We start from the raw sequence: 27,408 nt of genomic DNA on the forward strand, positions 1-27,408 counted from the left end.
CGACATATGACACCGGCCGTGCGAGGGGCGTTCCTCATGGGCCGCAGGATAAGCGGGACGCTGACGCCAGACGAGAAGTGCTGGTAAATGACCCGGCGGAAGGACGGGACATGAGACAGGAAGGCGAGGGGAGGCACGAACAGCCGCAGGCAGTGGCACAGGCAGGACATGGCGAGCGGAAGGGGCAGGAGGACCCGGCCATCGAGGTGTCCGGGTGGTCAACGGAGGGCAGCCAGGCAGACGCGACTCTTCCTGTGAGGATTGAGGAGCTGGACGAGGGGCAGACGCAGAAGCCCCCGATGTACAGAAAAGTGCCGACGGACGACAGCCCACGAGTAACAACCAGGAGGGTAGTATGGTTTGAGAGTCTGGTCGGGAGGCACGAGGAACCCCAGATGCTTGGGGACACCCTGTGGCCACTAGACATTAGTCTCACTGACTCTAATTTTACGGTCTGGATCACAGAGCCCGAGATGGACGATGATGAGAAGGGAAATGACGGAGAAGTTCACCGGCCCTGCTGACGGACAATGGACGGACAGACGGGTCTGCGGACACGACGTAGTCGGAGACGTCGTCGGGTGAGGAGAAAGCTGAAGGAGGGGAGTATTACCCTCAACACAGGCGGTGGGCGCTGCGATGCAGTTGCTGCGTAAAAGTTGGATCTGGTCAGGTCCAGGGGACACTCTTAACGACTGACGATTACCAGCCAGAACCGTTCGTGGGGGATGTTACTGCCCCACCCTCACCCGACACACTTCTCAATACGTCACCCACCAACCTGGCACGTCCCACTAGGACACGATGGGCGTCGGGGTATCTGCGAAACTTTGTATACTCGCAGATAGGCACAGTCAGCCCTGTCTTGCCAACGGGGCCCGGAGCTAGTGTGAGGTGCCTACTGCCTTATTTTGTCACTAAGGGGTAATACAATTCCCGTCTCACGAAACCAGACGTCGTTCCCACTACCCCACCAAGTGCTATGCAGTGCGCGACTACGAAGACGCGTGGGTAAATGAGAGGCGCTGATGGACATAGCAACCTTGTCAGAGGCAGGGCTTTTGACGTCGACCCAAGTGTCTCCCCGGTTCCTTCAGGCCATTATGCCTCGTCAGTGCCCTCTCTTGCATTATTAGTGCAACGGAAGTGTGGTGCTGTGCGGTGTACAATTTTCTTTAAAGGATTTGACATTTATTTTATTATATATATTTTTTGTTTTAAATTAAATTGTAAATATTTTGTTTTTGTTTTTGATTTGAAGTTTTATGTATTCTCTGAGTTGTATTTTTTCACCGGGTGCCAAAACTGTGGTTTCCGCCTGTGCCCAATCCCCGTGTTCCGCGGGCTTGTTGGAGAGGGGAGAGACGCAGGCACTCGGGCGCACCAAGGGGAGTGGGAGAGCAGTCGTCATCCCGGCAGCAGAGGCAAAGGAAGTGCGAGAGACGTCGCTCCGGTATGGTAAGAGAGGACACGACTGGGCACTGTGACTTGAATAGCCTTGAGTTGTGCTGTGCGGGAGCTAACCACAGTTTTTCGGTCGCATAGTTTTCCAGTTGCATCTTAGACATAGACATTACTCACGCGTGTTTCAACATTAGTTTTGCAAGTAGTGCATTTTATTTGTAAACTGGTTGTTCGTCGTAGCAAGCATAGTTTTCTTACGTGTATCCCCAGTCAATGTGTTTTACATTTGGACAGTTATCGTGTTAAGGCGAGACATTGTGTATTTAAGTCACTACTGCTTGATTTTATAGAGACAAGGTCAGAGGAAGATTTGCCGAATTCGGGACAATCGGATCTTGTGACGTCACCACATCATTTTCCACCAGACATAGTCAGCCATGCTTTAACGCCACAATAGTAAGACAGGATCTGTATCGGCACGGGCGGGACGTCCCGTATTTCAGGATAGCAAAATTGCGCGTAACCAGGCTACGCCTTATTGGGATTGTCACGGGCGGAACCACGGCAGCCATATGTAAAGTGCCTGCCTTAATGTTCATAAAGGACCTGGGTACTTTATTTGGTTTTATTAATTCTGGAGACTAGATCCCTCGGCCACGCGGCCCTAACCCCCCTCTACCAAACTTCTGAGTAGCTGGCAATACCGAAGCAACTTCAGCATATGACACATTCACTCGTCCACACTCAGCTCACGTGTTCCATGATACACTTCAGTAAACACTTTGTTTAGTGTATCAATCATTGGCCTAAGCTCTTAAAGTTTACCTTTGTTGTTTTGTTGCAGCGATGTATTGTCATTGACATGAAGTTTCGACAGAATAGCTTCAAACCTGTCTCTGCTCATAGCTTCTGACATAATACTTACATTCAGATCATTGGCAGAGTTCCAGTAGTCCTTCCAGGATGGCTGTTTATGGTAACACATAAGAAAATTTATCCCAAAAAACACAAGCCTATTTTCTTCTTTTACATTGAGTGGCTTACCTTGTTGTGTAGCATACAACTATGGGTTGAATGATTTCTTGTATCAGCTCCTTGAAGACATCTGTAGGTGTATTACAGTTTCCAAATTTTTCTTCAGCAACACCTGGAAAAATGCATATATAAAAATAAATAAGTATTTTTATTTATTGTCATAATAACACCAATAATTATTTTTGAAACAAAAACAACATTCCAACTGGTTCATTGTATGGTGGAATAACAGTTGCATTATTTTTTTTTGTCATTTTATATTTACATCTAACTGTACATTCTTCTTATTTGTAGGCTTTTCACAGATAGGACCTTTGAATTTGACTGAACAGATGAACTGGGGCGATCAAATAAGTCAGTGGTCTGAACTGACGGTGACTGGTTCATTTACTTCGTCCATCTCATCTTCCAACAAACAGGTCCAAATATTCTGTCGAAGGTTGATGTTTTAGGCATGTTGGTAGATGTATCATCATCACTTTCATGTATGCTTGATAAATCATGAGTCACATCTTCAAATAAAAGTTCGTACATTTGAACTTGAGTTAACGGATTCACGTACTTTCTTGACATATTACTATAGTTTACCACAAAACGGTCTGGACGTGAAACATTTTACTTGAGGAACGAAAAACACCTGTTTTTCACAACATTTTGAGGCGAACCCCACTACCTCTATGTGAATTTAAGTGACTGAAGTATTGTTCGGTATCTCAGGGTAGGTTCGGCCTTGTGGCTAGAGGCAGTGGTTCGACAAAGTAGGGCCCCCCGAGCTGTTTAGGCCACTCGGGACGCTTGAAAAAAACAAGAAAATACCGGCTGATTTCTTATTAATATATTCCAGCACAGCCCTATACATAGTGCTGCCCGTCCTGGCCGTAACGGTTGTCCCGAATCGAATCGTCACACGCGCGACTACTCACTCAGTGGCGGCTCACGATTTTACTACCCGGTAAGGTCATTCACATGGGACATGATGCGATGATTACAAAAACAAACCCTAATATGACACACTAGAATCCTGATCAAAATTACACTTCCCAATTACAAATTGTGTAGTACACTGAGCTAAGAACACGTAAGCCTGTAACTCAGGCGACGCTACATGAATCTTAGGACTGGCCCGGAAATTGACATGTTATTAAGATTGTTTGTTACGTGTTGCCTACTGGCTGCCCCATGCGGGCTGAAACTAATTAGCCGATTGGCTAGGATACCGCGTGAAGCGCCGACATACCATCTCGCAGTTCGCACATAGTACTTACGTATCACATCGAACGCTCGTCTTGGAACACTGAATAATTAGGTTACATACCACTCGGTAAGTCGAGGCCGACCACGGAACTGAAAGAAAAGGTTTACGGAATTATACAACTATTGAAAACTACATATCAGTGAACATAAGAAATGCGGGTCCCGTGTCGCGCGGAGGCTGCCGGCCTCTGTGAGCTCCGGAAGGATACTCCGCTCTCACCGCACGCGACCCCACTCCCCGCCAGCCCTTCCATGGAAAAGTGTGATTTTCGCGGGAAACTGAACCGGCCGGGTTCGGGACAAGGCACACGGTGAAACAATTTTGAAAGAAATAAAGTGTTAAACAATGAAAATAAAGTCTAATATGTTTCTGTGGGAAAAATACATAGACACTTTTGTAGTTCGGCGGAGGGTTATGCCACACCCGGCCCATCTCCTCCACCGACGTGGCCCTAATTGTGTGGTGTTCGCCCCGTTGCACTTCCTATACACTGCGGTGCGCGCCCGAGCGCGTTCGGTGCACACGATTTTGTGAGGCATTGATGAGGCATAGCGGTCTATGCGACATAGAGGAGCATTGGCAGTCGGCTTCAATTTGTTAGAGGCCTGAAGGGACTTCAAAGTCCCGGTTGTATTTTTGTACACAGTTTTTCACGAAAGACAAATAATACTTATAAACCTTAATAAAACTGCTTAGAAAACATAAATACCAAATAGAAATGTACTTACAACCCGAAAATACGCTCAAAAGACAAGATACTGCAAATTAACAACGAAGAAAAAAAGGGCACTCCAGACTGGTGCAGCACTGCCTTATTAGGGCGGTATTCCAAAACATTCAGGTAAGGTAGCGAATAAGCACTACCTTGTTGGGATACAACTGTAACCTATCTCGCAGACTGTATTCCAGAACGTGTCCCAATCCAATTCCTGTTAGGAAACGAAAAAGCAACTGTTTTAATAAACTGTGCCCTGTACGAGGCTACAAACCGATTTCAATGCATTCTAGCGGATGTTTGGCAACCATCGATGGATTTGCTACGCCAAAATCCTACAGATAGCAGCACTATCGTGCGAATTAATTGGCGTAATTTTAATTTTCTCAGGTAATTTTAAAGTTGTTGATTATTTGTTTTTATGACCATTAAACTATTCAAATATATTCCAGAATAGTTTTTGCTATTATAAAGTTTTATTTGACTTACTAGGTAATTTTAAAGTTGTTGATTATTTGTTTATATGACCATTAAAGTATTCAAATATATTTCAGAATAGTTTTTCTATTATAAAGTTTTATTTGACACACTAAAACACATTATACATCCCCCGATTATAATTAAAATGACTATATATGAGTTAATGGCGCCAGATGCGATTCAGCCATCTGGGAGAAATCAACGAAAAAGTGTGCTCTGCGCATGCGCGTGATTTTGGCAACGAAACGGCAACAGATAGGACACCAAAAATCAGTGCCCTAAAAATAAGGTACTGGCAGTGTCCTATTGTGCACTTGAAATATGGTTAGGGTACAGGTATCACATATTCAACACCTAAACCCTTATTTTTGTGTCTTGGAATACGGCCCTTAGTGTTGCAACCTCTCGGTTGTCAATCGAACTCCTTCGACAACTGGCAGAGCGGAGATATACAGGGACCCAAAGGTCCTGACAGGCAGCATGTGGTTTCAAACATGCACACACTATTTCTATGGGCCTTCAGGCCACCAGGCAGGAAAGGAATATACGAGTTAATGCCACAGATGCGATTTGGCCATCTGGAAAAATTCATTATTGAGTCCTGTGCATGAACGAAATTTGGACAACAGAACGGCAACACATTTGGCACCAAAATACATTGCCTAAAAATAGGGGGCTCGCCGTGTCACATCATGCACTAGGAATATGGTTATGTTACAGATGTAGCATATGCATTAATTAAATCCTTGTGTTTGTGTCTTGGATTACTGGCACAATATTTTGATCTCGAGGAATTAAATTTTTTAGTTAGCGTTTGGAACAAAATTTCGTTGTACGGTTATTGTAGCTTTAGTCTTGACGTCGTCCGGCCGAAGGCCACCCTAAAGCTCGACCTGCAACCGCCAGTATCCGACCCCGCTAACGAAATGCGCCCCTAGCCATGGCCCACCCGAGTCAGACGAGCGCCGCGGGACTTAGGTATTATCAACGCCCTTAACATAATCGGCAAGACAAACCGAGTCATGTACACAGTAAATTCACTAAACTTTAATGAACCCGCCACTTTGAATTAACAACACCATGCAACACAAGTGCGACGTAGGAGTGCCTGGGCCACTCACGTGTAGTTTTTTACTAAAACAGCTGTGAGTGCACCCCTTGTGGCCTTCAGCCTGAATTCAATAGTGTAATATGTGATGTAACTCAAACCGCCCTAAATTAGCATTTATCATTCGCCACTGGAGTAGTTATCAAGCAACAAACATTCTCCAGTGTGACTCTAATAATTCAAACTTATTTTATACAAATTTATTAAATGTCATTTCTAAAATATATATATTAAGTTAATCATTATTTTTATGGTGTGAATTTAGAGCCACTTGCTTTTTGTTATTAATAAAAATTTTTACGAATAACGGAACTTTAGAAACTCTGGCGCGACAGGGAGCTCACCCCTCCCCACGCGCCAGGGCCAAACGGGAGTACAGTGCGACTCGCGGACCGGGACGGACGCACGTCCCACGGGGAGCCATCATCTCTTTGTCTTCATCGAACTTCAATCTGGTAATTATAGTCAGACCCCGAAACCTTTTTTAACTACTCCCTGTGTGCGCCCGGTCCTTTTCCGGTGTAGGGCCTAACCCAGCCGCGTCAACTTAACACGCCCCACACAACACATTATGTGGGGCCGTGCAATATATGGTACGGGCCGACTCCCGCCACCACAGACTTTTAATTAATCGCCAAGTGCACAGGCACTGGCTACATCCAATCGTAGACGTTTCTTAATTTAATAGCGAGCCGTGGTCCACACAGGTGGGCCCGCGCGTCGCCGTTCACCAATTATGGGATTAGTGGACTCTAATCAAACACTCTACCTCAACCGCGACTGGCGTTAGGACGTAACGTTAGTGACGGTGCGTCAGTGCGCCTAGTGTATAATTGACACTGTACTTTATGTAGGGAAATCGTATGAATGTAATTGCAAGTGTAATTTGCCAACGTAATTAAAAGTTCACTCCGCACACTCCGTGCGCGAAGTGTGAACGACAGTGCAAAGCCGTGTACGTTATTTCTGAAACTCACCAATCCAGTTAGGGATCAGCGTCCTATGCTGTGTAGGGCCAGTGGGGCAACAGGCATTAGGGATCCCTAACATTATCACCACCGCCGCCGTTCCTAGTGGGCCACGCAGGGGCTTTCGGACTTCATGACCCACCTCGTGGCTTACCACCATGTTAGCCTAATGCCCTCCCGGACACGTTTCCCCACAACAGAACAGCCTTCCCGCTAGGAACACCGCCGAGTCTCGAACACGAGAACCCGGGCGACGGCAGTCTGTTGGTGAAATTGGAAACATTTAAAGCCATTTTGACGTAATAACGTCTTATAAATCGATGAACGCCGGCTGCACGCACGAAAAAGCATGATTTATTGTCACGTTCAGCCAAAGCCGACTGTGCAAGAACCGGCCAACCACCGTGCGAGAAAATCTTCTATAATATCAAACAGGTTAAGCTGGGCTTTTTAAAAGCAGCAATTAAATTTTTTTTTATTTATTTGTCTAATTTCGTCATTTAAAATTAACAATTTATTTACATTGGTTTTTTCAGTTTATTTTTATAACTAATTGATCGCGATTATATTAAAAAAAAATATTTAAATTAAATTTGCAAAAACGGTAAATAATATTTGAAAATTTAAAAAGTATACAATTTTACATCAATGTTTTCTTATGACGTAATCACGTAAAATTATCGTTCGTAAACCGACTTACAGTTAATTTCCTTTTTTTTAGGAAAATATTAGGTAATTTGTTTAACCGGGAAGGGAAATTTCTGTTTAGTTGTTTACGTTCATGCTCGTGTAGTCACGTGGTACGTGGTAGTTTTGAATTCTAAAATTGTACAACTGAAATTGCATAAATTATAATACTGAAAGGTTATATTACATTACTTAAGTTGAGGAATATTTAAATTAAGTTAGCATATGAAGCCAACTTATTCATTGGTACGTTATGTTTGTTTATTTTACGCTATTGTAGCAGGTCAATGAATTTCCGTGCAGAAAAGTTGAATATTTGGTTGGGATTGTGTGTGCATCACTTCAGTATGTTAAGAATTTGATAATAAAGAAGAATAAACATTTTATTCAACATTTGGTTTGATATTGCATCCGTAGACACATAGGATAAAACATTTGACTAAAATATAATTACAACAAAACACTATAGTTAAACAAAATCATGCAAACATGTATTTATTCATTAGTTGCTCTACTATTATTATTTTTTCTCCCTTCCTACTTTCTACATAAAGGCTGTTGCAGTGTTCACCATCCACTGATGGTGATTTGGCATCTGTTGGGGTAAGATGTGTGTTGTGTGAATGCAGATGTGCAGCATATTGGCAGGGCAGAGCATTTGCAGATGTTTTGGTTTTATATGCATGCTGATCTGTTGCTGATTACCACTGTGGATGCTATTAGCCGCTACAAGTGATGCATACCAATCAAATGCTTTTAAATTGAAGTAATGAATTTAGGTATGCAAATGAACACAAATAAATTCCCATGAATTACACACAGGAATATCTAAGAGCTGCTTCTTTACAAGTAATTAAGGTGTAGGCAGAGAAATGGTAAATATGGTAAGGTAAAGGAAATAGTCTCATCAGCAGTTTCATTGCAGCATGAGAAGCCCACAAATTGGTACATTTTAACTCATTGTACGAGGCTTGAATTAATAATATTATTTCTTATCAGGTAGCTTTTTTACCATCAAATCTTGCTCTGTTCTGTACCTTTTAAAAAATTGCCCAACTTCTTTTTATCTGTTGTTACTATAGTCATGTAATTTCATCCCTTTCATGGTTTTTTATGTAGGTATGATAATACCTTATTTCTTTTTAGTTCCTATCTGTAACTTTTGACTTGTTATCCTCTCTTCTTAGTAGCTCCTTGTATTATATTTATTCATTCAGTTGCCCCTTTCTGTTCCCACCAGTAGTTAATGAAGCCTGGTCTTCAGTGAGTTTGTGGGTTGCAACAGTTGTGAATGTTGCAGTGATATTTGCATTGCATTAAAAAAGATTCATAACACTATATAATAACCAATCACAGTTGTGGTAGCATTCATAGTCTTAAGACTTAAGATTTTATTCAAGTTCTACATCTAGCAATCTTTGACTGCAAATATATTGTCACTGTATCAGGCGTGTGCCAGGAAATAAATATTTTTTGTCTGGAAGTCAGGAAATAAGAAATGACAACCCTGCCATACAAATGTTATTTGGGTTGCAGGTATTCAAACATCACGTAGCTTATCACCATGATGGATTCTGTGTGCCACACACCTCAAAAAAATTTGACTTTAAGTGCAGAACTTCGTTCGGTAATCCACGAGAGAAACATTTTAACAACAAGGAGCAGAATGAAAGGTAATTATCAACTATAGCAGTATGTATTGCGTCCCTACATCAATATGTAGAGCAGTATGTTGTGAGAAACTTATCCTAAGGATGTATAAATTTTATAAAACCTTTCTCAAAGATGTGAAAATGGAATGGGCCTGACTTTTGTAAGTCAAATAAAATGTAAAAATATATTTAAAGTCTATTACAGCTACCAAAAATAACAAAATATTATGAATGTAAAATGTTGCATGAAACTAATTCTAAAATATTTATTCAAGAGTTTCATTACCATTTATTAACATTGTAACAATCGTACATGAGCCATTATGGCTGCCAGCTATATTACGACATGAATTCTTATTATCACTAATACTTCAACTAGACACACAATACAGCAATACACTTTACTGTTATTATTTATTATTAAATTGATGGGTAACACTCATATCTTTGTTAATAAATCTTGAAAGTCACAAAAATAAATTTTGAAGCTGTTATGTATCGACCACACGGACATGGCGGCTGCTGATGCTCGACTGGTTGAGTGGCGCATCGGTCTATGTTGCCAACCTGAGTCACCAAATATCCTCATCCATACTATATACAACACTTCCCCCCATTTAATTTGTCACGTAATCATCTAACTTTCTTGGTGGCACTCGATGTCTCCTCGAGGACCTGTCCTGAGTACGGCCTAGTACAGAACTGGAAGGAAAACCCCTGATTGGAGGAGATCCTTGGGAGATCCCCGGGCTGTTTCCATATCCAGGCATCTCGGAAGCTGATTTTACGGGTGTCCCTGCTGCCGCTGTGGACTCATCTGCAGTCGTCCGACCCCGTTCGCCAGTTGGTTCTGCTGCTGTTATGGCCGCCGCTGCTGGCTGCTGCGTACCTTCACTGCTGGCGCGAACTCCGGATGCAAACTGGTGTGGCCGCTGCAAAAACGTCTGCTCCCTACAGGACACTGCCTCGCCAGGACACTGTCCCCTGTCTGGCTGGCTACTTCTTCGACGTAACTGATCGACGTGCCTCCTGTGTAAGCCTCCTTGCTCATTTTTGACCCCATATATCAGCAACCCTTCTACCCCAGAGATCCAGCCTGGTATCCACTTTGGGACTCTTCTATAATTCCGCAGCCACACTGCCTCACCTTCTCTGAAGTGTCGAATCCGCGTTGCTACCGTATTGTCCGCCTGACTTCTCTGAACTGTACCTGTTGCTGGATGGAGTTTTGTCAAAGCTGTCTGTAATGATCGCCCCATCAACAACTCCGCGGGAGTTTTCCAAGTGTTATTTTCCCCTTGTCTTGGCGTAGTGCGCCATGCCAACAGCGTCCGCGCTATTCGAGTTCGCCAGTCACCCAATACCAGTTTACGGAGTTTCACCTTGAAAGTTTGCACCGTCCTCTCCGCCAACCCATTACTCGAAGGATGATAGGGTGGTGCGAAAACCATGTCAATGCCATTATTTTTTAAAAACTGTGCCATCTCTTGGGATCGGAAGGCTGTCCCATTATCTGCCACCACAGTGTCTGGCAGTCCATGATAACTGAATATGTCTCGTAATTCTTGAATTACGGCTGTTGCAGTCATACTTCCCACTTGCCTGACCTCTGGCCACTTGGAATACGCATCGACTACAATGAGAAAATTAGCTCCTTGAAATGGTCCCGCAAAATCTGTGTGCAATCGAGACCATGGTTTGTCAGCTGTGGGCCAGGCTACTGCTTTAACCTTAGGTGGATTATTTTGACACTGCTGACAACTTTTGCATTCCTTCACAACCTGTTCAATTGCAGCATCTAGTTTTGGCCACCAAAAGTAACTCCTTGCCAACGCTTTCATATGCACCACCCCATCATGGTTTGCATGAAGCATGCTCATCACCTCTGTCCGTAACTGTGGTGGGATTACTACCCTGGGTCCCCACAACAAACACTCCTTGTGAACAGACAGTTCCAGCTTCCGTCGAACATAGGGCTGCATCTCCTCTGTCACTTGATCTGGCCATCCATTTTGTGTATATGTCAACACCTTGCACAGTACATGATCCTTCCCAGTCTCTCTTGCTATTGTCTGTGGATCGGCAAACACCTCCCCCGCTTCTTCCAGCATGAGAATTTCACTGGGACCTGGAACTGGGAATGCAGGTGACTGCAGAGACAATCTGCTAAGGGCATCAGCATGCTGTATTTGGGTCCCTGGTCTGAATTCTAGTTCAAAATCATACATTCCTAACATCAAACTCCATCTCAACAATCGCGGTGAAATGGTATCTGGAACGGGCTGCTTGGGATGGAGAAGGCGCAAAAGTGGCTTATGGTCAGTCACAATCTTGAACTGTCTTCCGATTAAATATTGTTTAAATTTGGACACCCCAAAAATGACAGCCAAGGCCTCTTTGTCCACCTGCGCGTAGTTTCGTTCGCTCTTTTGTAGTGTCCTAGACCCAAATGCGATTGGAGCTTCCGTCCCATTACCCAGATCATGGGCCAGTACCGCCCCTACCCCATACTCAGATGCATCACATGTTAAAACTAAGGGTTTGTTTAGGTCATAGTGTATCAAGACTTGCTCCGATCGTAAAAGCTGCTTGGCCTCTTTAAACGCCCTTGCGTGTGCATCTGTCCAGCACCATGGAGTGTTGGCATCCAGCAGTCTGTGAAGAGGCTCTAATACATCTGCTTTGTGACAAAGAAATCTCTCATAAAAATTCAAGAGACCCAAAAATGCCTGGAGCTCTTTTTTGTTACTAGGTTCTGGCGCATCTTGAACTGCTTCAACCTTACTTGAAAGTGGATGGATGCCCATCTTGTCAATTCTGTGTCCCAGGAAAACAACTGAATCCACCCCCCAAACACATTTTTCACTCTTTAACCTAAGCCCTGCACTTTGCAACCGTCCCAGGACTTCACGGACACGACTCCAGTGCTCATTGTCACCTCCTCCAGATATTAATATATCATCAAGTAATACTACTGTACCAGGTATGCCAGCAAGCAAGGTGTCCATCAACCGCTGGAATATCGCTGGACCACTACTTATGCCAAATGGTAATCTCTTAACTTTGAACAACCCCTTCATGGTATTTACCGTAAGCAATTTTGCTGTGCCCTCATCTACAGTTACCTGCAAATATGCTTCCTCCAGATCCAGTTTTGAGAACAGCTGTCCTCCCTCTAGTACTGCTAGTGCTTCACTGACAGTGGGCAATGGGTACACACTAGTGTCACACACGCTGTTTACAGTGCCCTTATAGTTCCCGCAAAGCCGAATGGACCCGTCTTTCTTCAAAATGGGTATGACTGGAGTCGCCCAACCCGAAAAGTCCACTGGTTCATACACTCCACGCTGCACTAACCTATCTATTTCCTGGCTCACCTTGTCTCTCAAAGCAAATGGTATTGGCCGGCTCTTTTTAAACACAGGGTCACATTCTGGTGGAACTGTTATTGTCACTTGTGGTCCTACATATTTTCCCAGCTTATCTGCCTTAAACACATCCGGAAACTCCCTAACAATCCCTGCTGCCAAGTCTTCCCTAACCTTGTTCACCCCCACTAACTTAATTCCCAGAGGTGCAAACCAATCTCGTCCCAGCAAATTCGGCCCTTGTCCTTCCACCACTACCAACTCTAGGAGTACCGCTGACTCACGCCCCTTCAGTTGTACAGCAACTTCCATAACCCCCATCACCTGTAGATATTCGCTGGACCAGGTGCGTAATAACATGTCCTTCCTTGTCAGTGGAGGTTCCTGAGGCCACAGGGCCTTGTAAGTTCTCCCGCTGATAATCGATCGACCTGCCCCCGTGTCAACTTCCATCATCGCTGATTTCCCATCCAGCAACACTTCCACACACCACGGTTTCCTGGGCTGTTGTTCCCGCATATTGTACAGCGTATATTGCGTGGCAGCACCTTCCGAACAATCCTCTTCAAAATGCTGTACTTCCTGTGCCACTTCTCGTTGCGCTAGGTCGTTTGTTTTCGAAACTCCCTCATGCTTTTTTTTTGTGATACAAGCCCGCTCAATGTGTCCCCTCTTTTTACAGAACCGGCATACAGTGTTCCAATGTCGGCACGTGTCTGCTGCGTGCTGCCCATTACAGCGCCAACATAGCTGGTTCTCGTTGTCTCTTCCCTTCCTTATCACTTCCCTTTGTCTTCCCAGTGATATAGTGTTCGACTTAACCGAACCCGCCGGTTTTCAATATCTTGACACGCCATTGTTCACTTTGTGTACACTCTCTTCCACTATGGTACTGTCTCTCAAGTCCGCCATGTTCTGTCCAGTCGCCTCTGTTGCCATCGCAATATCCACTGCTTCTTTCAGGATTAGTTTCTCTTTAACGAGGAGAGCCTGTTGCACTGATTTATCCCTTACGCCGCAAACGAGCCGGTCGCGAAGCATTCGGTCGAGGTCCGAGAAATTGCAGTGTGTACTTAGCCTTCGAAGCTCTGCTATGTACACGGCGATCGTCTCCCCATCTTTCTGATCGCGCTTCAAAAACTTAAAAGTTTCCACAATTTCACTAGGCTTCGGGTGAAAGTGATTATTTAATATGGTGAAGACGTCCGTCAAGGAAACTGACGCGGTCGATTTTGATGATACTAGCGACGTCACCAGCCCGTACAAATCGGCGCCGCACACGGTATAAAACACTGCCCGCTTGGCCTCATCCTCCGTGATAGTGTTCGCGATAAAATAAAACTGTGACCGTTCGCGATAAGAATTCCACGATTCTTTCTCGGGCGCGAACTCTCCGATGGCTCCGATTAAGGCCATATTGTACCGAAATTGTTATCCGTTTTAACCTCGTCGCCAACTGTTATGTATCGACCACACGGACATGGCGGCTGCTGATGCTCGACTGGTTGAGTGGCGCATCGGTCTATGTTGCCAACCTGAGTCACCAAATATCCTCATCCATACTATATACAACATATAAATTTTATAAAACCTTTCTCAAAGATGTGAAAATGGAATGGGCCTGACTTTTGTAAGTCAAATAAAATGTAAAAATATATTTAAAGTCTATTACAGCTACCAAAAATAAACAAAATATTATGAATGTAAAATGTTGCATGAAACTAATTCTAAAATATTTATTCAAGAGTTTCATTACCATTTATTAACATTGTAACAATCGTACATGAGCCATTATGGCTGCCAGCTATATTACGACATGAATTCTTATTATCACTAATACTTCAACTAGACACACAATACAGCAATACACTTTACTGTTATTATTTATTATTAAATTGATGGGTAACACTCATATCTTTGTTAATAAATCTTGAAAGTCACAAAAATAAATTTTGAAGCTGACGTTACATGGACAGTTATGGGCTGAGTTTGACAAACCTATGCCCATGTCAACATAATGTTTATTTAAATAACACTTAGGGCTTGTATAATTATTTACTATGGGTGTATTTATTTATAAATCCACACGTACCTACATGAAGAGATAGGTAGCAACAAGATTATTGGTATTGTATTGAATTTTTTTTATTATTGCTTACTACCTTCTCCAATTAAAAAAAGTGCAAACTAAATTTGATTGTACAACTGGACAGATTGCACTATCTGTTGAAAATATTGGAAACTCCATTTGTTGTTGTTCTATTCCATTTTTTGCTTCTTTGGAAAGATAGGAATCTTGGCCTTAATAGCAGACAATGCATCCCTTAAGTTGGGAAAGAATCAAATGTCCCGGCCTGTATTTATGGCAAAAACACGATGATGTAGTGTTTATCCCCAATGCTTATACGTATCTGGTTATCTGTTTCACATATGACTACTTACTTAGAAGTTTTATAATCTAGAAAAATTGAGTACCTACGTAATGCTTTGTTATTTAAAACTATCCAAACTGAAAGTAACATGTAAAAATACTTACCCAAAAAATCTGGTCATGAACAACCAAAATATGCCATTTGAAGCATCTATATAAATTAATATATAAAAAAAAAATTGTTACTAATTTTTTCTACAAAAAGAATGGTATGTGTTGGCTTAGTTTAAGGCTCATTCATACTTTTTAGGTAGTTTTTATAAATAAAGAACTAATAGTTTTCTCTGTAAAATCATTCCAAAAATATGCAGAATCAATTAAATTTTAATAAAAATTGAAATTACAGGTTTAACTTAAAAAATAAGTAGTTTTTTGTACATGTCCTATGATTTATTCTATAAAATTAATTACAATAATCAGCAGAAATAATCCATCTCTTCCCTTTAAAATTATAAGTAACATTTATTTTTTAAATGAGCTATATTTGAGGTTTTTTCATTTTAAAGATTACTTTTTTCGTTCAACCATTCCTTGGCTTCAGTCAACGACTAACTTGTATGGTTTACTAGCTCCTTAAAATTACAATATGAATATAGCTAAGTGGTATCCTTTTTATATACAAGATGATTTGTGACAGAGTTAAATAAATGAAGCAGCTGATGACTGTTATTATTTGTAATAAAAATGTATTAACATGCGAGTTAAACTAAAAACATACTGAGTTATATTGATGTGCAAAAACACAAAAACACACCACTTTGAAGCATACAAAATGCTCGCAACATTTCCTTGTGGTAGTCTCCATGGTGGAATGCATATCTACCAAAGGTGGTGTTTGTGAACATAATTTAAGTGCTGTTAACCATTAAAATATCATTTTTCAGCTACTTCATTTACTCACTTCATCATGAATCAACTTGTGTTATTGAACTAGGTACCAAGTATTTTTTACATATAACATTATCGGAAAAATCATTACTTTTGATGTGCAGTAAACAGCAAAGAACACAGAACAAAGCCTATTGTACACCACCATTTACATATTTAACACTAATTAAATTACATTTCACATTAACAGTTTTGCTTCTTTTGGTTAAATAAGACTAAGACAATCCTAGTTAATGCCACACAGACCATAAATATGCTATTTCATAATCAAAATTTTATTTGACACATAATCAAAGCATAGCTTTAAGTTAAATAAACTGACTGTTGAAGAATGTACTGTCAAGGCATAACACATACTGCAAACAAATTTTTGACTTTTCCATGCCACACATAATAGGTCTTCCTAAACCACTAGACCATTTGATGAGAACTGCATTTCTATCAAAAACCTGCCACAGTTAGTTACAAAACCTTTCAAAACCAAATAAACCTACTTAACTTTTATTTAGTTTTAATGCAACATAAGGGAGATTTCATTAAAGATTCTGCCAAACAGACCGCTATGCTCGCTGTGTTTGCGATGTTCACTACGTGAGTAAAATTCAGCCAGCTGCATCTCAGGTGTCACTGACCACACCAAGCTGTGTTCGCTATGTTTGCTATGTTGGCGATTCTGGTGACATCACCGGTTGTTTGATTCTCAGTTATATTTACAAACTTTGCTGACTTCTGCACATACACGGATAATAAAACTACATCTGTTTTTGCGCGGAATTGGGCAGTACTTATGCGTTTGCTTTTTATGAAGGTTTTTTCTCAGTATTGTGCTTTAAGGCTGTTCAAGAGGTCAAAAAATCATCCCCACTTCAAAATGACTTCAAACTGAAACATTACCCACTATAGCATAAAAACTGATTGCTGAACGCCCCAAGAGAACTGTATAAGACTTGGGGTTGCGCCACTGGGCGCTCAGTCGTGAGAGTGCCTTCGAAGGGGGAGGTTATGTCACTCTGCTCCTGAACAGCAGGAGGGCAACGTGCAGAAGAAAGTTGATCGTGTCTCCTAATGTATGAATTGCTAACTGCTTGTAGGCTGAAAGCAGGTAGTCGGGCTGGGTTGTGTCACACCCTAGGATGTCTGGGGGAGAGGGAGGAAGTGACAAACGGAGACAAGTATCCCAAAGCTCAGAACCCATTCCTCGTGGTACTCGTAGTCATCTCGCCTGGTGGCTGCTGCCCGTCCGACGTGTGATGTCAGCAGGGACATTTACATGTGCTGCATGACCCGCAGATAATGTTTTACTTCCACAGCGAATTATCTGGCTGTATTTAACACTCTTCCTAGATTCTCTGATGCTTTATCTACATGTATACTTCCTGAGCACTGTGTGATATACAAGTGTTAAAAAAACTTAAATACATTATTTTGTCTGCAAATTTAAAATAGATTTATACACTTGTATATTGCATACGGAGTGCTGAAACATATATCTCTGCAATTGTTAGACGAGACCTGTTGTTAGGCTTGATTGACGAAACCCTTTCATTGCAGCTGAAGAATATTGGCTGAAAAACTTAAACAGATTACTATTTTCATATGTCCACATTAAACTCCTTTGTTAATAATATGTCCTCGTTTTTCTAGAGAAGATGATTTGCACATCACAACACTCAAATCATGAAATATGTGAACATAAATAACTATGAATTAATCCAGCACTTTTTTATAAATAATTATAAATTAAAAAAAAAAAATATTTTATCTCATGTTCTAAAACCAAACAGAAATCGTTATTAAATTTCGCCACTGTTAATGACTATTATTTTTATTTTATTTTTATAAATATGGCTTTTAATTATGCTCGTGGCATGCAGTACAGATTTTCAGAGGATGGTGCACAATTAAACTGAAACAAATATCTCTTGACAACTCAAAACATTCATTTGTGAGGTAAGACTTAAACCCACTACCCCTGGGATGGTGGAAAGGCATGTGACACCACTGGTGTCGGCTACTGCAGTCTTCTATTGTAACACACTGCTACTGTACAGTTATCAACCTGAAAATGCGGATCCAAAACACTTGTCAAAGCTGAATCTACTTTTTAACTTAACCTTCATAATTCATTTATTTAAAAATATGTAATTATTTGTGTAAGTGTCTGTGAATATGGTTTGCTCATTGTTTGTGTTACAAATTTTTGGGAGAAGGTTCATATCAATACTGCTTTTTTAAAATACGCCAGTGGATATTACCTTTTATTTAGAGAACAACTTTGTTAAAGTAACATAATTATGCGAGTATAATACTTATATATACTTTGTTGAATTTCATATGTTTTTCATTTGTTAGTATTTTCTACACAAAAAATTCAAACTCCACTCCATTCTTGATGAGATTCTCTTTTACACCACATTTTATAGCTATACTTTGACAGCCAAAAAGTATTATAAATTTAGGAAAGCAATTATACTATAGCATTAAACACATGTTGCAATTATAATTCTTTTGAGTGAAACAATAAGCATTCAAATACAAATGATTGGTGTACAAATTTTGATGAAATTATCGTTATGCCTGAAATAAAGTCAGATGCACCGGGCAACTATACATTCTTCCTCTGAGAACCACCGGTGCACACACTAGGGAAGTGAGCTAACAAGTGGTTTTCCGTTTCTTTCTGGGAATGAATGGTAATGTGATATTTTAGTCAGCTCTAAAGATGGATTGAAATAAACAATCAACTTACACAACCAACAATAAAACAATAATTTTGAGGTTAATTACATTAAATAATTCAATATGAAATAAATACAAGAAAATTAGTAAAACAAAACACTTGGTGTATATTCATCATTTTTAATTATATATTTCTAACCTAACACTGCTACCAACAGTAATAGCCAAAACATTAATACATTTTCACAAACGCTCACAAAACAACTGCTTTGACGACACTCAAACGCGCGCAAAAATTTGCTTCGTCTATCAACGGAGTGTAGCTGTCCATTGCAAGTAGTTGCCACAGATCATGCTATGAATGCCTGCGTACGGCTGTGAATAGCGACACGGCTTGAGCCTCACGCTGCAGTAACACAAGACGAAAGGTTTTTGATCACAATTGTTATACTGTTGACTGCATAGCTAAGCCTCATGTATCATTGTAAATTGAAATATTTTTGCTGTAACATAATGTAATAATGTAAATAAAGAATACTATTTAGTCATTCTGAGGTGTCAAAAGTTGCTTAAAAAGTTTTACGATTAAAAATATTTGAATAATAAATAATTTTTTTCTTTTAATTGGCATTGCATATGATAGTGAAATTTTACAAAAATGTTCTTAAGTATATTTTGGAGCATCATTAATTATTTTTTCCCTACCCAAAGTTAAGTAGTTTCTCGCAATTGTTCAACTACAGTTACAATATTAAAACGTTAATTAATAAATAAAAAAAAAAATGAATTTGAATTTCAGAATCTTGAAGTTTAAATAACTTATAGCATAGACAGAATTTTAAAACTGCAGTATTTAAGAAACATTTTAGCCTCTTGAATTAAATTTAATAGTCATGTTGATGGAAAAGTTCATTGAAGAAGTACGAAAATATCCATGTATATGGAATAAATCTATGAAAGAATATAGAAGGCAGGATTGCAGGACAATGCCTGGGATTTGATTTTAAAGGAAATCCTATTAAACTTACTTGTATTTATTCTGAAATAATTCATAATTTGGGCTTCATCCTCACACACAAGTGCTACATCAAACAATGAAATTCTTTGAATTTTTTTCTTTTTAGTTTAACTTCATGAACCCAATTTTTTTTACGTTTACATACTGTGAGAGCTTGAAGAAAATCACAATCATTGGAATCATCACTTGAAACCCACGGCATGTGTTTCTCCGACATCGCTAACTAGACTGATCTGTCTGACCACCTCGCTCAGCGAACATAGCATACATAGCGAAGATCATGAACATATTCTAGCTTTCTGTTTGGCCTTGGCTTAAGAATTTACGTACTTCTATAGCTTCTATACAACCACATGTATCTCTGTTATCTGCGGTTCCCAAACTTCTTTAGCCACTGAGCCCTTTTTGAAGCAAAATTTTCTCATGAAGTCTCATGACATGTATAGCAACTGTGGACTGCGTACCATATTAAAATTTCATAAAAAATTTAATTATTGCCAGTGCTTTGAAAAATATGGGGTTGCACTGTTCAATTCAGAAGTGGATCCAAAACAAAAATTAGACAAAAATAAATTTACATTTATTTTGTTTTTAATTAGTGATCCCCTTCACTGTTTTCATCTTCGTAACTGCCGCGGTTGGAGCCGCTAAGAATCAATCATGGAGCCCCAGGGAGCTCAGTTTGGGAAACACTGTCTTAAGCTTTTCTGCGCATGTGTGTCCAATTCAAAGCCTTATATGAACATTTTTGTCAATTTTTTATAGTACTTTCGGCATTAGAAAACATCACAAGAGTGCCTTTAGAGGAGAAACGTAAACAGTTGAGGAACCGTGTTGTCCAGGAACTCCTTACCTCTGAGGCAAGCTACCTACATCACTTGGAGCTCATCATGCAGGTAATTACTTAGCAAATGCTTGGTTGCAAATTTCAGTTGGCTTCGTTACTGTCAACAGTTGAAGTAAGTGACGGATTGTTTGATTAGTATAGTAATTTTTTTTCCAGAGTAACAATTGTTGCAAACAAAAGTAAATTAACCATGAAAATGGAGTTTCTATTGCCATCAAAACTTTTCTTTAGTTTTTTTTAATGGGGTATTTAAAATATATTTTTTTTTTGAGAAACTTGAAAAAATGTTTGTTCCAATGTTTTGCTTTTTAACTTTTTTGTTTGCATATTTGTATATATATTTTTTCTTTATATGCTTACAGTTCTTCATGATTCCACTGACAGAAAAGCCATACATCTCTCATGCTGTTTACACTGCACTGTTTGGCAATATGGAGACATTGTACAAAGTCAATGGGGAACTGCTCAACGAACTCAAGAAGAATCCAGACAATGTTGCCTCCGCGTTTTTAAAGTTGGCGCCGTTTTTCAAACTGTACTCAGTTTATGCCTTTGATTACAGGCAGGCAATTACGGTGTTACAGGTACTATTTTCATATTTTTATACATTCAGAAGTCTGTTTTCTCCAGGACTAAAATTTAATAGAATTCTGTCCATACATCCTGATTTATCATTATTATAAGGGATGGACAACATATTTAGTATCGATAAGATAAGATTTGATTTTCAAAGAAAAAGATTAGAAGAAAAATATTGGCGAAAATATTGTAAATTTAAAAAATTCATCAGTGACAACTCTGAAGTTCTATTATCATTCCATCAATTTTATTTCCTACTTCTAGTATGTAGTTATGACAATAAAATTATTATATGTATTGATTCTGTAAACTTAGAGCGCGGTTACACGGGAGTCTGAACTACTTCAGGTGAACATGTTCAGCTGTTGAGTGCGGTTACACATAGTCTGAACATGTTTCGTTCGAGGCCATTTTCCATTTAACTTAAACAGGTTGGCAAAGTAGTTCAGATCGACATATCTTCTACATTAGCCTCTGATTGGCTGTTTAGAATATAAACAGTCCTTTGCAGAAATTCAAGATGGAAAGTGTTCCTGGCACAAGTTCGAGTAATATTTTATCAAATGCAACAAAAAAAATCAACAGGTAATTATATAATTTTTTTTTAATTGATCCTGACCTTAATTTTCTTAAAACTGAGATAGGTACTCTCGCTCAAAAAATAATAAAGACATAAGTTTATAAAATTTTACTGTGCATAATGTATGAATTCCCGACTTGTAAAAAAATATTGAGCAATATGAAAACACATTCCATTTCTGCTGATAATACTTTATAAACAAGTGAGAAAATCCCACGTTTTCTGGATACAAAATAGAGACGATCAACAACACAGTCATTCGTTAACAGTAGACAATCGGTTTTAGAGCTGAACACACTTTTCAGCAACTACCGTGTAACCGTACACTTTCGCGTTTGTAAATGTGTTTACTTAAACATGTTCACCTGAAGTAGTTCAGGGTCCCGTGTAACCGCGCCCTTAGTTCATGAAACAAATGTTTAAAGGGTTGAATGTTTAAACAACATAGTTAATATTCTTTTATTTCTTTTACTTTATTTTTGACCCAACCCTTGAAACCTATATTTGTATTCTAGGGGTGGATTTGAGAAAATTAATATTTGAACCATTTATTATTATTTTTATTATTAATTTTTGTGTTCTGTGAGCAGTGAGGCAATTATGGACTGAAGTACTAGGCAGTTCTGGAATATTAATGGCAAATTTATTTTAATGGTGTTTTATATCTTTGTTCTCAATGTTGTGGTTTAATGCAAACTTTCCTTTATTTCCACCATCATCTCTCTCTACATACATTGACGTGCTCTGGCTCACATCACTGTACTTTTTACTACCAACCTCTAGGTTGGTCAACACAGACACCAATTTAATGACCTTGTTGTAGCCTGGATGTAAATAATAGCATAAAAATTTTTCAGGGCAGTTTTGTTACTTTACACAACCATTATAAAAGTTTATGAAAGTTACTTAGAAATAATTACTGAATATTTATTTGATTTTGTAAACACTACTTTTTATATTTTTTTTAAACGTGATTTTAATTAATTGACTTCATTGCCAATCAATGATTTAGGAATTGCACAACAAATTTATAACCTAACAATATTTTTGTGGATCTGTTAGACAAATATGTACTGTTCACTTATGCTCCTAATAATGAAATCTAAAGAAGAATAGTATGTTCAATTCCTATTACTATTTTCAATCATTTGGTATACCGTATGTAATATGTTTAAAAGTTTTGAACTTCATCATCTTCCTAAATGTCTCACCTCAATAGTATAATCATCTCCTGACTTGCATGTCTTTGTTGTTTGATTAGTTGTATTTTTGCTGCAGGATGTCCAAAACAGCAACCCTGAGCTCAGCGCTTTCTTTGCAAATCAAGAAAGCAGACCTGAAGTGGGAACTAAACTAACTGCCTTACTAATCACCCCTATTCAAAGGATTCCTCGTTACTGTTTACTCTTAAAAGAAATACTGGCGCACACACCTGCAAGTCATCCAGACTATGGTGTGCTTCAGCGTAAGTCAGTTTAGTGCATATTAAATTAGTAAGTTCTTTCACTTTATGCAGCTAACTAAAACTAATTTTTTTTAACATTTAAAATATGCAGAATACATAGCTACAAGTATTTGTAATTTTATAAGAACATGGTTTGTGAATGGCAAAAGCAAGGGCAGCTTTAAAATTACAGTAGAACCCTGTTAAAATTTTCCTGCACATGTTTCATGAATGTTGCATTTCCTGCTTATAATTTTTGCTTTATAAAATTCAGTAACTGTAAAAAAATATTTTAAAAATCGAACTATTTCTACATTCATCCCATCTGTGAAGTTTAACATGTTAAAAGGTTAACTTTACACTTTACGAATGTTTTTGTTTATAAGTATTGTTTTACCATAGATTTAGATTGTTTAGATAGCATTGTATGCAAAAACAAAATGTGTTCCAGAACACTAATGCTACATGTGATGAGTGCTGGCTAATGCTGTGTATTCAATATATTGAAGGTACATAACATTTGCAGTTATGCGTTTGTTGGCACCCTTGTTGGAAAAACAATTGTTCCTATCCTTGCCGTTCTATTTGCATTTTCAGTTACGTAAGTAGTCCCACAGTATTTTAGTTTGCCAACTATCCTGTGATGTAATAAAAAGTATTTTCTATTGCTGATAAAAAGTTTAATTTAATTCATTTGAAGCAAGGCATCAAAAATTTCACATTTTCAAGTGGCGAAGGTATTGGAAATAGGCATTCCCATTCTAAACGTCATTTTCACGAATCATGAGACAATTTTACGGAAATGTGGCAGTGTCTTTTAAGACACACAAAATATAAGCTGGAAGCACGATGAAGTTGAAAACGTTTTGGCTTGATTAAGCAAGTGTACCCATCAGTGGGTTTAACATTATAATTATTTACATAGCTTGATGAGTCCATTGATAAAAAGTTCAAACATTATATAACATTTTCCTGCACTAATTGATTTTCCCATATATCCCCTTAAAAAATGTTATAACAGGGTTCTACTGTATTAAAGATCTTCCAGCAATTTTTTTTTCTTCGTAACTCCTCTGAATTACGCTGAGCTTAATCTTGAACATTATTGTTCTTTTTACTATCAATCTTTGTATTTGCTGATATAGTATTATGATATTACAGGTTAATTTTACTATATTTTATTTTATTATTTTATTTATGTCATCCCAAGTATAACTTTCTAGGGATCTAGGTCCAGGTAATAAATACAAAGAAACAGTGAGCCTGTGCTTCCTGAATTTTTAAAAATGCCATAAATACCATTAGTTGTATTAAATATGTACTGTTTTGTGGAACAAGTTAGCAAGTATTATTTGACTTCTCAATGTGGTGAGATTGTTTTACATAAATAGGTTTGCATGCTTTGTGGCCATTGAGTTTGTGGCCATTGTGGGTTTCAGCCACAACAAAGGTAAAAGAAAAGATCTCTGTATGTTTTTGTTGACTGCAGTGTTTCAAATTAGTTCTTGAACTTTGATATGGTCGAAATCCAAAGCCTAGTCTATTCAAAATTTGTTTACAATTAAAGCATGAATAAACTCAAAACTGTTAATAAGACAACATTTTCAGATGAGAACTAAATGTGAACCGGTCACTAAATAAGAGTGTTGTGCAGGTTCACTCCACGAGGTGGAGCAAGCTGCAAGGCACATCAATAGTCTCGTGCATGACTACGAGAACATGCAGAAGATCTTGGAGCTGCAGCGTAGCTTGTGCGGCAACCAGCCTTGCATCGTGAGCCCCGGGAGGAAGTTCATCAAGGAAGGAATGCTCATGAAGGTGACCACTAACCTGCTAATCAGATACAGAGATGTTCCGAGAGGGTGGCTCAGCTTTGCTTTCCCCCTCCTGGAATTCTCTCCTGAATGGGTAACCTCTATCCCTGCTCTGACCACCCATGCACATACGTGTTGGTTGCCTCTTCAGCCATCCATGTTAACTTTCTCGGTGTTACCGTATTTACCGCAGAAGGTTTGCACCTTTAATTTTGGGCAAAAAATATAACATTTTCACAGTAAGGATCTCACTATATACATATCTGTCTTCAATAGAGTTCCATGGATACAGGTGGAGTATTTGTGTTCCGTGTCTCAGCTTAGTGGTGCGTAGGAAATACAGCGCTGGTGTTGACCCTCAGTTACCGTATTTACTCGTGTATAGCGCGCCCTCGTGTATAGCGCGCACCACGATTTTTGCAACAAATTCCAAAGAAAAAAAAAATTGAAAATTTTTTTTCCCATAAATAAATTTTACTAACATTTTGTGGTACCTGATTATTTAATTTGATGTGTGGTGATGCGTCAGGAAAATACTTAAACTCTGCTGTGTATATGGAAGATAATGAAGCGCTGTATCGTCACAACTGGTACATGGGAGGGTGGGAGGGAGGGTGACGTGCCGCGCTACGTTGCTAAGCTGGCGCGGAGAACTAGATGACTCACCGGTCGCTGGGACGAGGAATGGAGGTAGCGAAGAAATCTGTCAAGGGGGGGGGGAACTGGTGATAACATTCTCTCTCTCTCTTTTTTTACTAGCTTCTGAGCTGGTTTTCTGTAAAGGGGGGAGGTCTAAAAATAAACAAGAGACCATGATGTGCGAGCTTGCGCGCGCGCACGTGTGTGTGCTGTGAGCATGTGTGTGTGTGTGCAAGCAGGGTGGCCACTCACCGGGAAAACCGGGAAAACCGGGATTTATCAGGGAAATCACGTTGATCGGGAATTATCAGGGAAATGTCAGGGAATTTTTTTAATAACCGGGAATTTTTTGTGTCATGTATATTTCCCGGTCAACCATTACGGATTTTCCGTAATTATTACGGATTTAACACAGAATTACGGAACATCGCTGGTTTATTACGGAAACGAGGCTTTGTGCTGCATGGTAACGGAAAAAAATTCCGTTTCTGGTGTGCGTGTTTCGTGAACGCAGTTCGAATACATCACGTGGTTGCGCAGATAACGGAACTAATAAATGTGCGCATGTACTGTCGAAATAAGTAGATTAATTCTTGTGTTTTATAATAGAAATGGTACGGTATTACGTCCGTTGTACGATACAACTAGTACATATTCTCGGACTTTTCGTTTGTTAGCTACTTATATCACGATAATTTTTGTACGGTACTTTGGCTAACCTGTATTGTGTTAATTACTTTCTTGAAAGCCATTTTTTTCATCATAGTGTTTTTGTCGTGTCTACAGACGTGAAACCATTTTATGTTGTTCGATAGTGTTGTGTTCTTCAGTGCCGGTTGTAGAAATGAAGCGTGTGACAGAACAATGTGTATATGGGGCAAAAAAAGAACGTTATTCTTCAGAACTTTCGACCAAACTATTCAAAAGAATGGCCATGCTTGTCATCTTCAAATGTTTTGGAACGCCACGCGTTTTGTAATGTATGCACGTGTAACTTTTCGATTGCACATGGTGGAAGGGATGACTGTAGACGGCATATTGAATCAAAGAAACATGCAGAACATTTTAAAGCCGTGACGAGCAATAAATCTATATCGTCGTTTTTCGCTACATCTGAAGAAACGAAAGTAACAAACGCAGAGTTATTGTTTTCCCAAGTTTTTTGGTAGAACACAATTTACCGATAGCAGTAGCCGATCATTCGGGTAATTTGTATAGAGCTATGTTTCCGGACTCATAAATTGCACAGAAATACAGCTGTGCGAGAGCAAAAAACATCTGCCTTAGTGGAGTATATGGCTGGTGAAACTAAATTAAAACTGTTGAATCTTTAGTAAGTGGACCTTTTGCTTTAGCTACAGATGGGAGTACTGATTGTAATGCAGTGAAGATATATCTATTAGTTGTTTCATTTTTAAATCAAACACAAGGTAAAATTTGCACTGTACTGTTATCCCTTGTTGAGAGTACTATGACTAAGAATATTTCACAACTATAAATGTTACACTTCAAAAATGAATGTAAGAACAGTTATCAAACGTTGTGTGAAAAAATGTTTGAGTGCTCGTCACTGAAATACCCCATTACTAGGGACAGGAAAAATTTGCGGGTTCAATGACCTGTAGGATGAACTCCATAGTTATGCGTACTCTCGGTCAAATGCCACCCACTCATTGGCTGCTGTCTTGTGAGACGTTCCAACGTAGCAGCCTGAGATTTGATAAAGCTTTGGTCGGGTGTTTCTCATTGGCCCAGAGTCATCCAGGTGAGTAGTGAGCCAATAACAGGGGCAGCACTGAGGTATAACTATTTGTATT

At 39.4% G+C, this 27,408-nt stretch overlaps 1 protein-coding gene across 2 annotated transcripts in view; it reads left to right on the forward strand.

The window, feature by feature from the left end:
* The first annotated feature begins 7,736 nt into the window (after nucleotides 1-7,736).
* LOC134544090 (rho guanine nucleotide exchange factor 39-like) overlaps nucleotides 7,737-27,408 on the forward strand; it is a 39,254-nt gene continuing 19,582 nt past the window's right edge. The window contains exons 1-6 of one of the 2 annotated variants that reach the window (XM_063388449.1): nucleotides 7,737-7,898; nucleotides 9,189-9,325; nucleotides 20,454-20,584; nucleotides 20,898-21,119; nucleotides 22,973-23,159; nucleotides 24,793-24,956. In XM_063388449.1, coding sequence (XP_063244519.1) covers nucleotides 9,217-9,325; nucleotides 20,454-20,584; nucleotides 20,898-21,119; nucleotides 22,973-23,159; nucleotides 24,793-24,956 — 813 coding nt within the window. In that variant the 5' untranslated portion in view covers nucleotides 7,737-7,898; nucleotides 9,189-9,216. Of the gene's footprint in view, nucleotides 7,899-7,937; nucleotides 8,256-9,188; nucleotides 9,326-20,453; nucleotides 20,585-20,897; nucleotides 21,120-22,972; nucleotides 23,160-24,792; nucleotides 24,957-27,408 lie in introns of those variants that run through there. The other variant, XM_063388450.1, reaches the window with a different exon arrangement.

Source organism: Bacillus rossius, chromosome 1 (genome assembly GCF_032445375.1).
Source record: "Bacillus rossius redtenbacheri isolate Brsri chromosome 1, Brsri_v3, whole genome shotgun sequence".
Classification (NCBI taxonomy): Eukaryota; Metazoa; Arthropoda; class Insecta; order Phasmatodea; family Bacillidae; genus Bacillus; species Bacillus rossius.